The sequence below is a fragment of the Typha latifolia genome, chromosome 2 (genome assembly GCF_019914945.1).
Source record: "Typha latifolia isolate L0001 chromosome 2, TyphaL0001v2, whole genome shotgun sequence".
Lineage (NCBI taxonomy): Eukaryota > Viridiplantae > Streptophyta > Magnoliopsida > Poales > Typhaceae > Typha > Typha latifolia.
In genome coordinates, this window is record NC_133087.1 from 2,027,532 (window position 1) to 2,043,657 (window position 16,126).

Consider the following 16,126-nt stretch of genomic DNA (forward strand, 5'->3'; position numbering starts at 1 on the left):
GTCAGCAGTACTCTTTTGCTCATACCTTTTAGAAAGTAAGAAAGTTATAGAGTTATGATAAGTTGGATGAATTCAACAATAATTTTTGCATAATGGGGCTGTTAGTTTGAGTTACAGAGATGGGCCGCCACCTGAAGGGCATAGCCTTTATATGAACCTGAAGCCATGCCATGCGTTATTGGCCAAGTCCTATATATCATCAAGATTACAGCATTAATATGAGGACACTGAGGAAGGTTATTTTGTCCTTTTACTGACGTGGAGCATTTATGTTAGCGGGTGGAGTGGGCTCCACGAACCACGACCACTTTGGGCCCAATAAACTGGGGGGCCCCACTTGGGCTTTGGGATATGCTACCTCCAACTCTAAGGAAATGTCTTATTCTCTGGACCGTGACAAGATTTTACCTTGCTTTTGGGCATATTGCCAATTGTGCCAGGTCGGATGCCCTTTTATTTTTCACGCGAGACCAATTTGTTTGCCTGCAAAATTTTCCAATCCATTTAGGTGCTTGTCAATTTATGTGTTATTATATTAAATATCGTTTAATGGAACTCGGGCTCATAAAATAGCGACTAATTAAGTTGCATTTTGTAGTAACTTGTATTTGCCCAATGATTTTTATTAACTAGCCAACAAGAATTGACCACTAGATTGAGTACATCCTGGCTTCGTTTCCAGTTTATTCTACTATAGCTTTTGACCTCCAATACTTGCTGTATCTCTCCAGTAAATTTAAACCAATCTGGGAGGATATCAAGTACTTTAATCTAAATTCTGTGGACCCAAACACTAGATCTAAGTATTCAATCATAGCTCTAGGTTCGCTTTATGTCCCTATAAGATAGCAACCTGAGAGAAAGAGAGAGAGCGCTTTCCAATGAAACACGCTTTCACATGGGTATGATCAATTTTTAGTCGCTATCGTGTTACCATTACTTTAGAGGAAATTTTATCGAGAGAGAGAGAGAGAGAGAGAGAGAGTTGAAGATGAAATAATTATTTGTCTACCAAGTCAAGTGGGTGGCAGATATTTGATAGTTGAACTTGTAGAAGTGTACTAAAATAATTAAGAGTTTCTATATGAAAATGACCTATAATTGATGAGTCTAGAAGCATGTAATGATCCCTCACTTTAGTACCTAATGCCGCGGAGTTAATAATGACACCCATGATTTAAATTTGAGAATACCCATACAATATGAGCCCCCTTAATCAATTGATTATTATCCCATTGGTGTTAACCAAGATAGAAGTCGCAACGATGAACTCTTGATTAGAAGAGAGTTCCAAGTCGGGAAATTACAACACGAGCAAATTTGCATAGAGGAGGGAAGAGGCCTCTCTTTCTCATGAAGATTTTCTTCTTCCTCTTCCTCTAGCTTGTTCACATGTTGCCGGCAGAGACCAACAAAGGGTGGATCTTCGCTCAAACTCTCATCCTCTTCATCGATTTTTTTTCCCTAGTGGTCATCTTCATGGCAACTCATTCCTACCATGCTATTGTTATCGTTGTTGCCATTACCTCTCCTCCTTCTCATTTCCACTAGGAGAAGGGAGAGGTCAACGATTGTGCAGTGAGAGCCCCCATCACTTATCACTTATAGGCCTTGCTGAGGCAGCAACAATTGTAGCACCAAAGGGTGGTGAAAGGGGGAGGCACTCTAGTGGGTTGAACTCTGGCTATAGAGTGGTCGGCTTAGAGTTTGTTTGGTTTGAGGCTAAGCTCCAAACTAGATTAGTTGGTCTTCATTTTTAGTCTTGATTTTTTGAAAAGTAAACTTAGTTAGGTGTAAAAATAAAAATAAAAAGATGTTTGGTTACTAAACTAGATTAAGAGTCTTTGAACCTATTCAGAGACCCTCCCTTGATTCAAACTAAATGGGAGCTTAGAGTTTTGTTACCAATGCCACCTTTGACTAGGGTTATGGTGTTGTGCTCCTTCTTTTCTATCATTTAGTACTCTGACAGGAGGGATCATTTTTTTGTTGTTGCTTCTATTGTAGCATTAGGGTTTCATTTATCTAGCCTTTTGGAGATCTACATAATTATGTCTTTAACTATAGGATAGCAACGAACCGTCATGTTGAATTTAGGTCCTTTGTCGTATGAATCTGTTCGATCATGCTCTCTCGTTGTATTTATTATCTGCGCTCAAGTTTAATATTCTGATTATTTTAGTTGTGTTGTTCATTGTTCTAGCCAAGTGAGAGACTTATATTAAAGAAAGATTGCCCTATTCTCTCTCTCAATTTGTGTGTCAGACTGTCACCATTACATTAATGAATTTTTGTGCCTACAAGCTTTTATCTGATGATAACAAACAAACAAACTTCCATGGAGGAGATTGTACTACACTATATTGTGGGTTATATTGTAAAGTGATAATATTTAGCACAAAATGGCTCCTAAGCATATAGCAACAAAGTGATTATTCCGTGCAAAACAAGTATGAAGAGATTTACAAATTAAAAGACAATGAGAGAACTAGTGGTGGGAATTGACATCAAAATTGAAACCTAATCCAACTTAAAAGTAAAAGCCTATAGATTGTGAACTGTTGTCTTGTAGTGATCCTATAACTTTATTTCGTACTATATTGCATTAAAATAATAGATGCAATTTCTATTTCCATGGCACAAGAAAAAAACATCAAAATTTCCAGCCATGTTCTTATTCATTTTCTGCAGATTACTCTTCCCTCAATTTTTTTTGAAATGAAGATAACTATGAACTACCATCAGCGAATCCCTTCAATCAGAATCTCTCCTTCAGATAGTCATCTTTATTTTATTGAACAGTGCGGTACTCCGAAATGCATTAGTTCTGCACAAAGAAAGATTCAACAACAAGCTCCAAAATTCTTATCTCCAAACAGAAAATTCTAAAAGGTTTTTTTTTTTTGTAAAAAAAAGAGAGAGATGAATTTGGTCTCAGCATAGTTTTTGATTTAATTGTAAAACAGTATCCAATTAGTTGATTTCAGCACTCAGAGAATTATTGTATATTATTCAGCAATCTCCAGAGAAAGAAAAAGGGAATTTGAGAAGAAGCAACTTTTTCTTATGTTGAATTGGTAACCCTAATTAATGATAGGTTCAGTATGCTTCTAAGTTTTATGAAGGAAAATAATATGTCCAAAAGGTAAAGGCAATAAGAACAGTCCTTGCTGAAAAAGCTGCATAGAGTCTATACAATATTAAGCTGTTGGGAAGTCTATAAAAGTTATCTTGTCTGCTGCTATTAGATATGAGGGTAGACAATATATGTTGTTGTTGTTCCCTCTCTCTCTTTCTCTCTCATATAATTATCTGAATAAGAGGATCCATTAGGACATGTGATGACTTGATTTCACTGACAAAAAGAAGAAAAAAAAGAGAAAACTCTACTACTAAAGGAACGCAAGATCACTGCACACACATAAACTTAGATTGAAATATGAATGACATCATGTGAATGTTGATGAACTCCGAGTCAAAAGAATGGCATTCGTCCACCCATTTGACGCCATTTTGCTATAAATAAAAAAAAAACATTTCCAAACTTCGCGAAATTAAGACCATGACAATGAGTAAATAATCCAAGAGGTTTCAGTTGATTGGCATTTTGTGAATTCCATAAGAAGTAAAGTGATTCTTGAATTTGTTTCAATGATGGATGACTCCAATTCTCAAGATTTAGAATGCTCATCTGACAAGGCTGCAGGAAGAGAAAAAAAGAACTGTGTTTACAGGAAATTGTCCTCTTAGTATACATTATGAACTGCAAAAAAATCAGTACAGTTTCAAGAATAACTAAGACAAGACAAACTTAAAGCTTCTCCTTGAACTGTTTAGCTAGTTCATTGCCAAAATACGCACTAAAACTATTGAACCTTTACAATATTATAGTATGCTTCGGTTAGAATGATCATTACGAAGAACAATTAAGTTGAACTTTTAGGCTAGATGTAAGAGAACAGTGAAGACAAGAAGATATAGGTAAACCCTTCTCCTTTTTACCGTCTAGCTAGGTCATTGTAGCTTAGATTCATCATAGATGAATATGAAAAGCAAAACGAGTATGATCAAAACAATTGAAAGAATAGAGTAAGAAACAGATAACCAGCTTAATTCAGAAGATTATATATTATCCAATCAAGAAGCAATTGTAAAACTGAAAACTTCTGAAGATATACAATAAAAATATTTTACAAAGTACTAGAAACTAGGTTAGTTAAATTAGCTCTCACAGATTAATCGAGAATGTTCCGCACCATGGCAACGCGCATTTCCACCGCAAGCCTAACATGAGGAGCAGGAAGCAAGAGGTAGCCAAAGACAACTTGCCGTAATCTTCCTCTAGAATTCTTAGAATAAACTAGAGCAATGCTTTTCGAAGCTTCGGCAAGTCATCCTTGGCTGCACCATACTCCCCAGACCTAATGTTAAGCTAGAGATGAGAAGAAAACTGAGATTGGAATCAGTAGAAGAACAAGAAGAAGGAGAAGAAGAGAAAGGGATCAGTGAAGGACAAGAAGGGAGGATGGAGATGGATGAAGGTTTAAGGCTCTTATATAGAGTAGAGCAAAAGAGAGGTGAGGTATTGAGATTGCAAAAAATGCTAGCAATTTTACTATATTATTTCACTCAAGATGAGCAATACAGCTCCATGAAGGATCTTCTTCTGGCCCAATAGAATAAAGAGCAACTGATAAGGTGTGACTTTTTCCTTGCTCTCAATGTATATGACGACATTTCTCACTATTCCCAGAACTAAGAAAGTTTGAAGCCTGGAAAAGTTAGTCCTACATAGAGGCTGTTTGTTTTTTAGACTTTACTATAATTCCTCAAATAATGATGGATGTTCTATTACTTCCCTTATCACTGTAAACTTTAAGAATGTAGAGAAATCATTAACAACCAATAGATTGGAAGAGTTCTATAATAACCTGGGAAGACTGCGTTCAACTTGAAATGACTAATGACTTTAATTTTTTTTTTTTTTTTACAGAGAGAGTAGAGGGAGATAGAATGCCCTTATGCAAAATGCTATATTGTTTAAATGCTCACCAAGGGCCATTTAGATTCTTCTTCTTTTTTCACTTCATCGGTTTAGAGAGGGAACAACAGCCCATGCCTCTTTGCTTACCAAAAGGATACAAAAGAAGGCATACCTTTAATTGCCATAGGGTGTCATTTTCTCTTCAATATCACACATTTGAATCTTGATAGCAATGTCTACAGAAGAGACAGCTGCCTTTAGCCCCTTCTTTTAAGCCTGATGCCATTCACTCCTTAATGAAGGAAGGAAGCTTGCTTACCCCTTATCCTTAAGTGGGTCTCACAAGGTGTGAGTGATGGGCTCACAAAGGGAACCAGAAACAGATACCTTCTTTTTCATGGACTTTATTTGAAAGGAGAGGGAAAGGCACACCATTTTAGAGAGAGCAAGCAAAAGGGACGTGTGAAAATAACAAACGTAGATGCAAAAATATATTGGCCTTCCAATACTTACCAATGTCAAAATTTTAAAGTTTGGCCTACAAAAACAATAGTTCTCTGTGATGATGAAATATGAAAGCATCTGTAGTAATTCTTTTTCAGCCTCAAATAGGAAAACCAGCTTCATGTGGGGTCTCAGATAGAGATCTCACTTGTGGTGGCCTGGGGTGTGGGCCAATTAAAATACACAGCTTTGCTCTGTAGTTCTTTGGAAAGAAGGGGAAAAAGTGGTCAGATGCACTTAGCAAGGAAACCCTCAAAGTTATTATGGACCAATTGCAATAAGGTGGATCCCTTCCACTGCCTAAGTTTCATAATTAACCTTTTCATCCAAGAACAAGCACCACACTGGAGAAGTGGAGAGCCAATGCGCCATGACCAATGTGCCACAGCACCTAGGCATCTTTCCATATATGGAAGGTTATATAACATTTGGCATGAGAAAAGAGACTTTGCCCATAAATATTCTAATGCATAGCCTAACAGAGAGAATAATTTTAATACTCATCAAACTATGGGAAGCCATTCGTGTAAATCCAAAGTGCCTTTTTTTTTTAATCTTTAAAAAGAAAATTTCACGTGTGGAGAAGAGTGTGGGTTCACGGATCTGGATGGTTTATCATAATGGGTGGGGGAGTTGCAGGATAATTCCACCAGAGATGTGCCTAGGAACTCTAATTTTGGCAATGAACTGGAAGAAAGCATATTCTATTGGCTTTGCTCCAGGGAAGAAGAAGAAGAAGAAGAAGAAGAAGAAGAAGAAGAAGAAGAAGAAATCATATGAAATTGTGTATCAAAATTGTTTATAATGGTATTGAGAGAGGAGGGAAAACAAGGGAGGCATCTTATCTTTCCTTTAATTTTTGGGATACCCCACTTGGGAAGTCATTTTCCAGCACCATTTAACTTTTTTTAGGCTTTTGGCGGCAAGAATCCACTCCGGATCATCCAAGAACCAATGATAGGATGAAGTTGGCCAAGTTGTGGGGGCCTCGAATTACTCGTGCTCTTCAATGCAGCCAACTTGCCGGGTCCCAAATGCCGGTCAATATACTATGCCGCATTTTGGTGAAAGGAACCGCCACTACTAAAGTAGGCCCACACGAACGGCCATTTTGTATTAAAACTGTATTATTCAAAGCACATCTTTACAATTGGATTAAAGAGAGATTAAGGTACAAGTCAAACCCTCTCAATAACCAATCAAGAAATAAGAAATGAATCGGGCTACTTATTATTAACAGTACTGATCAAAATTAGCTACCTAACGCACACTTCAATCAGGAAAAAAAGAAGAAACAAGAATACAAAATTTGACTCTTGAAAGAGAATACATTGGTCCCACACAGTTGGATGAGCATGGAACAAGACATCAACAGGCAGCCACTTCGTTTGATGTGATGCTCAACCGAGTAAAATGGCTCTTTATGTGTCTGGGCGAGTTCATGTAATATATTTATGCCTATAATATTGAGCAAATAGAGAGGTGCTCAATTCTGCAAGCTCTTCTTCTGGAGAGACAAGTAAATCAACCTTCTTCTCATTCACATTGAAATAGAACAGTGGGACCAAAAATAAATAACATCAGGAAGGTAGGTAAAACTGAAAAAGTATATATCTTTTTTTTCTGGAAAAATTGGCAAGAAGATGAATGCGATGGTGGAGCAGTAAAAGACTTTCATCGTTTCCCACCGCCACCACCAAGCTTAGGTCCTTTGGGAGCTTTGGCGATGGTTTTGGCATGGGAACTTTTCTGTGACTTGGCCGTCAGCTCAGCCTTCTTAGCTTTCTTCTCATCCTTGGTTTTCTTTATCCGTTCCTTGATCTCACTACAGAAAACAGTATCTAATATGAGTTCGTCAAACAGATAACAGACAGTCAGAAACATAAGAATGCCTTTAAGGATATCAGCAAAACTTGCATATATCTAAGGCAAAGGGCAGAACTAGCTCAAGGTCCCAAGAGAAAATTAAAATCATAACTGTTTTATGTTATTATTGTAGGATCCAATCACAAAAGATCTTGAAGGATTATTTATATACTGATTCCAGCTGATCAATATGGTTCTTACATGGCAAATAATAGTAAGGTTGCATGCCACATTAAGAAAGATGCCGCATGATATTAAAAAGAGGACAGCAATTAAAAGGGAAGGAGAATCAAATACTGTCCTATAATATGTCGTATGAATAAAGGTTAGACATTATAGTATGGAACTCCAAGCAAAAAGAGAAGATAAAGATTAACAGCTAGTTAATCTTTATATTATTTCTTCCAACTAAACAGTGTAACCTGAGTCTATAATTATCACCGAGAGGTCAGGAGAAAAAATTAATACCGAAGTGCAGCCTCCCTCGCAGCATCACGAACTTCAGCCTTCTCTGTTCTTCTCTTCTGAATGACTTCCAAAGTAGCACCGACAATAGACCTAGAATAAGGCTTCTTCGTGGCACGGCGTCTCTTCTTAATAGCCTCAGCATGTATGTCCTGACATCAAAACAAAAAAAATAACTATCAACAAAAGTGTTGTCAAATTCAGTTTATAAAGTTAGTACCTTCCATGACAAAAGTGTATAGCTTCCAAGCATACCATATTTACTCTTAAAAGACACATTGCACAAAATATGTATTCAACCTGAAAATAGATAAATATGTCAAAAGTTACCTTCTTGTGCTGCTTTCTATACATTGCTGTCCAGGTAAGCTTGGCAGGCTTCAAACGGTTGTGAAAGTACCTCTTGCATTTTGAGTTGGCAAAAAGGAAGACCTGAAAGACAAAGGCACATTAAACATAACCGTGTTAAAGATTTGAAAATACAAAGCATAAAGATATTTACAGTATAAATGAATGTCCTAAACATCAAATATGCTCACCTGAGAGTCACTTCGAATAAATCTAATTCCTTTGCCGGGGTATATCTTTGCGCCACTAAAACGGCAGAGCTCAGTCCTGACATTTAAGCATGCCGATATTCATAAATGACTTACAAATTATAATTCACGCATACTCAGAACCAGCAGTTTAGGTTGAGAGCAAAGAAGCTATGGGAAGATCAATGCTTAGGAAAGATCATAAAAATTCAGATAAACAGTTCAACATAAGTTCTTGGAAAATGGTGGCATGAGAACTGCCAAGACTATCTCAATGCTTAAATGAGCTCAACTACAACAAGCAGATGAACCAAAGAAGATGGCATTCAAAGGGTTCGCAATCAACAGTACCAAAATGGGGTAAAATCTTCTGAGAAAATATGCCAGTATAAGAAACTGTGGGGAGGAATACATACTTGAGAACCATCCTCTTCGGAATAAGAAATCTTCGGTGCCTTTACCTGTGAACAGAACATCATTGTGGATATAGAAAATAGGCCACAAATAACATTATGAGATGGTCACAGAACACGTTCAAACATGGTCCATGAGGACACCATCAATTAAACAAGTAAATAACAGCTCAACACAAAGATGATCTGACATGTACCCCCAAAAAAAGTACAACAAAATGAATCAAATGTGATCACATAGACACCCTATACCCAGAAAAGCCTAACTGTCTAACTCGGAAAAGCCTAACTATCTAACTCGGAAAAGCCTATTTCAAGAAATTGATACCATAGTTACAGGCTATATAGTAAGAAAATCATTTTGCATAGAAGCTCAATGGAAGAAACTGCAAATATTATGGCACACAAGTCCCAGGGATAAGATAAAGCATTAAGCGCAAAGGGAAGTGACTTTCTCACTAGTATAATGTAGAAATAAGTAAATAGGAATATTCATTCTCATGGCAAAACAGGAAATGCAACAGAAATGGAGATTCATACAACAATATATCAATTTGTTGTGTATCTAGCTGCCTAAAATGTAGAAAACTGATATGGGTACAATGAGTGAGATTTGAAAAACGTAAACATGGAACTTAAGAATGATGTGCGCCAATAAGTTCCAAGGAGATCACCATTGGGCATGGCACCCTAAAACGAAGATTCATACTATTGCAACAAAGCCCGAGCCTGTAAATATTTGATAATTGGGGATTACGTATACTGTTCATTCAAATGAAAGCTGATTCAGGAAAATAACATCGGACTTACAATGGTAACAATGTCGTATGGAGTAAATGGTCTTATTGTGAGAGAAAAGAATGTTGGGTAATTACAGGCAGGTAGAAAAATGGTAACAATGTCGTCTGGAGTAAATGGTCTTATTGTGAGAGAAAAGAATGTTGGGTAATTACAGGCAGGTAGAAAAATGACATGATAATACTGCAAAGCGAACACCCACATTTAATCTTGCACACCAAGTTTAGGTAACCGAATAATAAAAATTATGCAGGCCTCGATATATGTGCCACTCGAAATATAATGAGTATACCTGTATGGCGAAATTTCGGAATGTACATTATATTTTAATAAAAAAAAACAAAGAAACAGAGGGAGAAGACTTAAGCAGATGGATTTACTATGTAAATGAATAATAGAGTGACAAAGTAAATATGCTCACAATTAGGTATGTAAGTTGATCGTTGCAGGCAGCATAAACATGACGCAAAAAGAATGTCCAAAAAGTGTTTGTTGCACACCAAGTTTAGGCACCCAAGCGGACAGAAATCAACTGGGGCCTTTACATGTACTGCTCCACATAACAAGTTGATGCATGCATCAAATAGCAAAAGAAAAAATAAAAATAATAATGAACTTAGTTTTACCAAAATATAGCAAGGAAAGAAACGGAAACACCAATCCTTCCTGCCTTAGGACAGGATGGAACACATAGGATCTATAGTCCAACAAACTTAGAATGTGACAAACAACTGGTGCACTATGCATCTCTGAAGACACTGCAAAGCTAATCGATTTCAATGAAGAAAAAAAAAATGCAAGAATGTGACTAAGAACACATGTAACACAAGATCTATTTCGATAGAAACATAGATAGCTCATCTCTTAGAAGAATGTAATGAGCTCAAGATCTAGCAAAGGCAATAGCGCAATAGAAGATTGGGAAGCAAGGCGACGGAAGTAGACCTGAAAAACCTTAGATGCCGATCGAAGCGCCGCTACTTCGGCGCTTCTCTAGGGTTCTTTGCGTGCTCGCCTTACGATGAGAGAATATATGTATGTGTCAGCGGATCAATCGAGTCCGTGTGATAAGCAGCTCGGGATGCGAAAACTCGGCAAAGTATTCGATATCCCTGAAGCCGGCAATATCTTTTAACTCGTAATGTAGTCGTTGCAGCTTTCGCTTAATGCGGATAAAAAACAAAAGCAAACCATCTCACTTGGGTCCTTACTATTTGTCACGTGAACAGCACATGACCTCCTCCGCTAGTCGGCAGCCCGAATCGGTAGTGGATAGTTGAGGAATGCCGTTTCTTCTGGCCGTAGAGAGAGAGAGGGTCGTCTCTTTCATCACCTCAACGTGTATTATTCTCCACTTCTCTTGCTCCTATCGGCAAGGTTGAGCGCCTTTTGCTCTCCTTTCGAGCCTTTTTAGCCATAGCCTTTACAAATCCAAGCCCTAGATTTAGACCAGGTACTTCCATCCCTTTCTCTCACAGTTCAACATGGTTCCTTCTTGATCCGGGCTCTCTCTCGTACGTTTTAGAAAAGATGCGTTCTTTTTTTAATCTGGGTAGTGTTTATTTTGACGAATTTTTGTAGAGAGAGATCAGTCGGTAGTCTAGTTATGCTCTGCCCGGATATTTTGATGAATTGTTCCTGGGGATTTCTCTGATGATGTTTTAGTTGCTTTATATGGTTTACAGGGCTTATTGTCATCGAATATTTAATAAGATTGGGGTTTACATTTTATTTACCATTTATCAGTCTTATTTCTAATTTATTATCAATTATTCTAGTTGTTTTGCTCCACTCTCACTAATTTCACTTAGTGGCTACTTTTTACTGGAAAAATAGGTCGTGGTGTTTAGCTGCTTGTTGAATAATTGGATTGATGATGATCACAATGTCAAGTAGAATAGAAAAAGATCTGATTATCATTCGTTGAGGTATTCACGAAAAAATTAGGTGCATATCTTAAAGAACCTCTTTTAATATATGTGCCTATGTGCTCTGTATTCTATTTTCTGTGAGTCTACTTATCGGAGTATCTGATTATATCATAGTTGTAGTTTTCTGGTTAAAATTTTCTCAACATAGAAGATTGTTTTTTTCCTTGCATGGTAGGTGCCTTAATGGAGATGTGAAGCTGTTTAGGGAGACAAATTTGTACAATGGATAGACATTAACAATTAAGGATAAACTTGAGTTTATCCGGTTTTTCCCATTTTTTTGTTGCATTTTACATGTTGATGAGAAACATCCAGTTTTAGATTAGAGCAATGTGTAACTGCAAAATCGAAAGATCTGAGTGTTATAGCTCTCTGACATTTTGTTAAAATGACCACTTTTCAAGCTCACAAGATCTTTATATATTATCTTTTCCTCATATGCCGTATCAATGCACTCAATGTTCAGTGCTTATATAATGTGTATGACACTTGGCCTTGCTTTTTATTTCACAGGAGAAACTACAAGCTATCCTGATTAGGAAGGAAGCTGCAAGTATTATATTGGCCTCCTTGTATTTCTACATTATCGTACAAACATAGCTAAGACGGGTGCCCTTTGTTGCGTGGCCGCTGGGCCACAAGGAGTGAAATCTAATCCAGCTAGTACAGACTTTTCCATGGATCCAAGTGAACCACGTTGGCGGATGAATTCAAGCTTTTCTCCTCCAACATCAAGGAGATGGGATTGCAGGTTTCAGTCAGATGGGTTACCTCAGATAACTCGTGATGCTTCAATAAATGATTCATTATCATTGCTATCAGACAGTAAAAGAAACATTAGTGAATTGGGTAGTGAGCAGTACCCTAATCATTACCATTCTATATCAGATGGGGCACTTTCTGATCTAGATAGTACGTCGAGCAATTTCCAGGCTCGTCGATGGACATCACTTGTCCAAAGCTATGATCTTGGCGAGTTTTCCACACCATCAGGAGGTAATTATAGATATTAGGATAAGCTAGAAAGTTCAATGCTGTTTTTCATTGATATTTGTTTATGATTGCTTGTAATAGGTGTTCTTTTGTCGGCCCAGCTGCTAGAATTTATCATGTTTTGCCTATATCTATTTTCTCATACATGCATTGATTTTTTGATAAGCGAAAGCTTTGTCAGATTGGATCTGCATATGAATTTAGTGTGTATATTGGAGCCATCAGCCATTTTATCTTCTTGGCATATGAAATTCTTATGCTCCTGTTAAGTTCATGACTGCACCATACTTTACAGCTTGTTCTCTAACAATTTATGAATTATCCATTCTTTGTTGGATACGGGAAGAGAGCAAGCTCTGTTTCTATAGCTGTTAGAAGAATTTGGTAGTGAAGAAATTCGAGATATTTGAAGCCCACTTTCTGTTTAACCTACAGAGTCTGCAAAGTGAAGGATTTATATTAGCTTACAGAATCGCCTTTTCAATAGTAGGGTTATATCTTGTCTTCCCTGACCATTTGCTGCTGAGCTGATGTAGTAGGATGCCTTATAAGTCTAGTTGGAGGTATTTGGGGGTAGGCATTGCTCTAAGTTTTGTATCATACGATGTTTACAAAATGCAGGAAATTGTTCTCAGTAAACTTTCTCAGGTTCATGGTGTATGTTCTGTGTTTATCTTGCCCAGTTGTTGTAGAAGAGCTTGTAATTGTTGTGCTTTACATGGTTTTCAAGCTATCTCTTTTAAACTAATTCTCAGCTCCTTTTTTTGTTATCAGGAGCAAGGCCTGAAACTTTTGTATATCCCCCTGAGGTATAATTTCTTTTATCAGTCAATTCATGACGTGTAGGCATTTGATTTTCCCTATGGCTTTGGTGTTGGGAGTAAAGATGCATATCCTTACACTTTGTGTGGTGGCTCCTATAAAATGCTAGTAATAACACTTTTTCTCCCTTGATTGCAGAGGCATTTCGCTGGAGGAAACAGTTTTGGTTCTTTATCCTCACTTTCAGATTCCAGTCAGTGGGCATCCTCTAGCAAGCATCCAATCTTTGTTCCACCTCGTAACTATTCTGGCAGACGCCCATTCATGTCAAAACCTGTTTATCCTCTTGTTTTCCGCAATCCTGTGTCAGATGCTGAAGCTGCGATGCTTGAAACTAGTTATGGTGGTAGGATAACATCTGGCGATGGTAGCACACCGTCACCTTCCTGGCCTGCAGGTGCAATGAGCCCTGAGCTCAAGTTCCATAGAAACCTAAACGAACAAAGAATGGAGGCTTCTCCAGAAACCAACAGAAGTTCAAGGGAAGGATTCAGATGGAGCAATGCCAGTAGTGATTTTGGGCATGATGATGACAATATCGTCACAGACCATATTGGGCTAGAGAATCAAAGATGCTCAAGTAATCCTGTACGATATCAAAGATGCGGGTTATGCGAGAGGATGCTTTGGCAGCAGTCTCCGTGGAGTTCAAACCGGATTGTTAGAAGCAGCGACATGCCAGTTGCTGGGGTTCTTCCATGCCACCATGTCTTTCATGCAGATTGCTTGGAGAAGACCACTCACAAAAGCCAAATTCACGAGCCTCCGTGTCCTTTGTGTCTCAGATCTGTTAATGTTGAAGGAGGCTCATCTTTCTCAGAACCTCTTTATGTTGCTCTAAGATCCGCTCGTAGGAACAAAGGTATTAGTGCTTTTACCAGTACTGCTGACGGCAGTAACAACTTAAACCCAGTTCAGAACGAGGGTGATGTTATGAGAAACAAGTCTCTGCCATTGTCACGACGAGGTAACTCACTGATGCGGAGCAATTTCAGGAAGCGGTTTTCTTTTAAGGGGAAGATCGGAAAGGATCTTTTTCGTGCAAAAGTATTTAGAAGGCCCGGATCATCATCACTATCGTCTTCAGTTCTACGAGATGAGCAAAACCAACCTGAGGATTCTCACGAGACCTCGATGTAGGTAGAATTGATGACTTGGTAGGGTGCCAGGTTATATTAGAGTCCTTAATATTTGTGAGTCCAGTTAAAGCAAGTTCCATGTACAGTCTACTTGAGAAGCTTAAATTGTAGTCAGAGATATTAGTAAAAGCCAGTCACGTCCATCTTTGATTTGTATTTTCTTCAGGGATTTCTACTCGTTATTGTTCTAGATATAAGCTGAAAAAACTCAAAAGGAGGAAGGATGTTTCGTTTTATCTCAGTGCTTTTAACTATTAATCATCCTGTAGAAAGTGAAAGCTTATGGTTGGCTTGTAAGGATTGCGAGCTGTGATGTCGATTTAGAGCGACATATTGACATAGCATTTGAGTGCGAAATGCTTGTGAAGCTTTCTCTTCTCGCATGTGATTGCTATAATAGCCATTTACTAGCACGCCTCTCCATTTACTTCATTCACGCTGTGAGTTAGGTTTGTCTTCTCCTTTTAAGCTTCCAGAGTAACCTCTCTCTCTTCACTCCTTCCTCTTTCTCACACATGAAGGACCTATCCCTTTTCCTGGTGAAGAACTCCCTGGCATCCAAGATGAAGAGAGGCATCAGAAGCTTCTGCAATGGCGTCGGCTCGACGTCGACTCTGAACCAGAGGAAGTCCGACCGCGTTGACGTGTCATGCGCTGCAGCTCCTTCGGTCGTTGACTCCTGCATGGAGGAGAGCAACGTAACCGGAAGCCCGTTGACTCTCGAGGAAATGATCCTGCAACTAGACCTGGAGGAGGAGGCGGCGAGGGTGACTAGGCTCGATGACTATAGTAATCTCCATCGGAGAATGTCCTGCGTGAACAATGCCGATATCCTCCGGTCGGCGAGGAACGCCCTAAATCAGTATCCTCGATTTTCTCTCGATGGCAAGGACGCCATGTACCGGTCGTCGTTCAGAAACTTCGGCGGGAGGACCAGCAACTACGAAGGCGGCCGGAAGTCCGCTTCCTGTTCTAGAGGAAGATCTATCAAGGATGGTTATGAAGTGGACTTGGAGAGGACTCTCAGACTGCCTCCGACTCTGGCCGGACAGAATGTGATATGGTGCAAGCCGGGGGTCGTCGCAAAGCTGATGGGCCTCGACGCACTGCCGGTGCCGGTCAGCGATCGGAATGCAAGGAGGAGAGTGAGTCCTTTGGTGAGTAGGAAGCATAACTTGAGGAGGTTGGGAAGGCATGAGCTAGAGAAGGAAAGGATATACATGACCATGCATGGCTACAAGCCTAGTAGTCATTCTACCATGAATCCGATCGAGGAGGAATGGCGATTTCGCCATGCTCGCTAATCCGATTATGGAAGTCCTCCTCCTCTCTCTTTCTCAGTTCCTAGCTGAGTATTTACCGCTTAAATGTTTTGTAAGTTTACGAAGCTAACGGCCAGAAGATTAGATTCTGAAATGCAGAAAATAACGTGGTTAATTTAGTATACTTTTCATTTAACGGGCTAACGGGATCCATTAACCCGTATGGGATGGGCTGGGCTGGGCTGGGCTGGGCTTGGGCACTAATTTTATTTTATGCATTTACAGTTTACACCTTATATTTTTAATATTTACAGTTAAACGCCAATGACCGGGCAAGCTGTGGGTTTCTTCGATTTTGTTCCGTGTGCTCGCTGCACGTTGTTTTGTGATATTAAAGACAAGTGGGTGAATCA

General features: G+C 38.8%; 3 protein-coding genes across 5 annotated transcripts; 2 read left to right on the forward strand and 1 right to left on the reverse strand.

Moving 5' to 3' along the window:
• Positions 1–6,695: 6,695 nt before the first annotated feature.
• Positions 6,696–10,662, reverse strand: LOC140782325 (large ribosomal subunit protein eL24-like). 2 transcript variants are annotated; one of them, XM_073128833.1, is made up of 6 exons: positions 9,988–10,605; positions 8,772–8,816; positions 8,359–8,434; positions 8,150–8,251; positions 7,823–7,971; positions 6,696–7,313 (listed from the first exon to the last, which is right to left on the reverse strand). In XM_073128833.1, the coding sequence occupies exons 2-6, from the start codon at positions 8,780–8,782 to the stop codon at positions 7,163–7,165; spliced, it is 489 nt and encodes a 162-aa protein (XP_072984934.1). In that variant the 5' UTR covers positions 8,783–8,816; positions 9,988–10,605; the 3' UTR covers positions 6,696–7,162. The 2 variants fall into 2 exon arrangements, with proteins under 2 accessions (XP_072984934.1, XP_072984933.1); XM_073128832.1 differs by having other exon boundaries at positions 7,009–7,313; positions 10,512–10,662.
• A 168-nt stretch (positions 10,663–10,830) lies between these two features.
• LOC140782968 (uncharacterized) lies at positions 10,831–14,687 on the forward strand. 2 transcript variants are annotated; one of them, XM_073129887.1, is made up of 4 exons: positions 10,831–11,019; positions 12,011–12,493; positions 13,265–13,299; positions 13,451–14,687. In XM_073129887.1, the coding sequence occupies exons 2-4, from the start codon at positions 12,175–12,177 to the stop codon at positions 14,450–14,452; spliced, it is 1,356 nt and encodes a 451-aa protein (XP_072985988.1). In that variant the 5' UTR covers positions 10,831–11,019; positions 12,011–12,174; the 3' UTR covers positions 14,453–14,687. The 2 variants fall into 2 exon arrangements, with proteins under 2 accessions (XP_072985988.1, XP_072985989.1); XM_073129888.1 differs by having other exon boundaries at positions 10,845–11,080.
• A 279-nt stretch (positions 14,688–14,966) lies between these two features.
• Positions 14,967–15,904, forward strand: LOC140782602 (uncharacterized). Its single transcript, XM_073129260.1, has one exon. The coding sequence runs from the start codon at positions 14,967–14,969 to the stop codon at positions 15,753–15,755; it is 789 nt and encodes a 262-aa protein (XP_072985361.1). The 3' UTR covers positions 15,756–15,904.
• Positions 15,905–16,126: the final 222 nt, after the last annotated feature.

Excerpts from the sequence above, each read along its gene's own strand:
- LOC140782325 (XM_073128833.1), bottom strand. Across the intron at positions 8,252-8,358 it reads TTATTCGAAGTGACTCTCAG|GTCTTCCTTTTTGCCAACTC; the intron begins GTGAGCATATTT and ends TTTGTCTTTCAG. Across the intron at positions 7,314-7,822 it reads GCGAGGGAGGCTGCACTTCG|TGAGATCAAGGAACGGATAA; the intron begins GTATTAATTTTT and ends TGTTTTCTGTAG.
- LOC140782968 (XM_073129887.1), top strand. The coding sequence starts at position 12,175 with ATGGATCCAAGTGAACCACGTTGGCGGATGAATTCAAGCTTTTCTCCT. Across the intron at positions 12,494-13,264 it reads GTTTTCCACACCATCAGGAG|GAGCAAGGCCTGAAACTTTT; the intron begins GTAATTATAGAT and ends TTTTGTTATCAG. Across the intron at positions 13,300-13,450 it reads CTTTTGTATATCCCCCTGAG|AGGCATTTCGCTGGAGGAAA; the intron begins GTATAATTTCTT and ends CCTTGATTGCAG.
- LOC140782602 (XM_073129260.1), top strand. The coding sequence starts at position 14,967 with ATGAAGGACCTATCCCTTTTCCTGGTGAAGAACTCCCTGGCATCCAAG.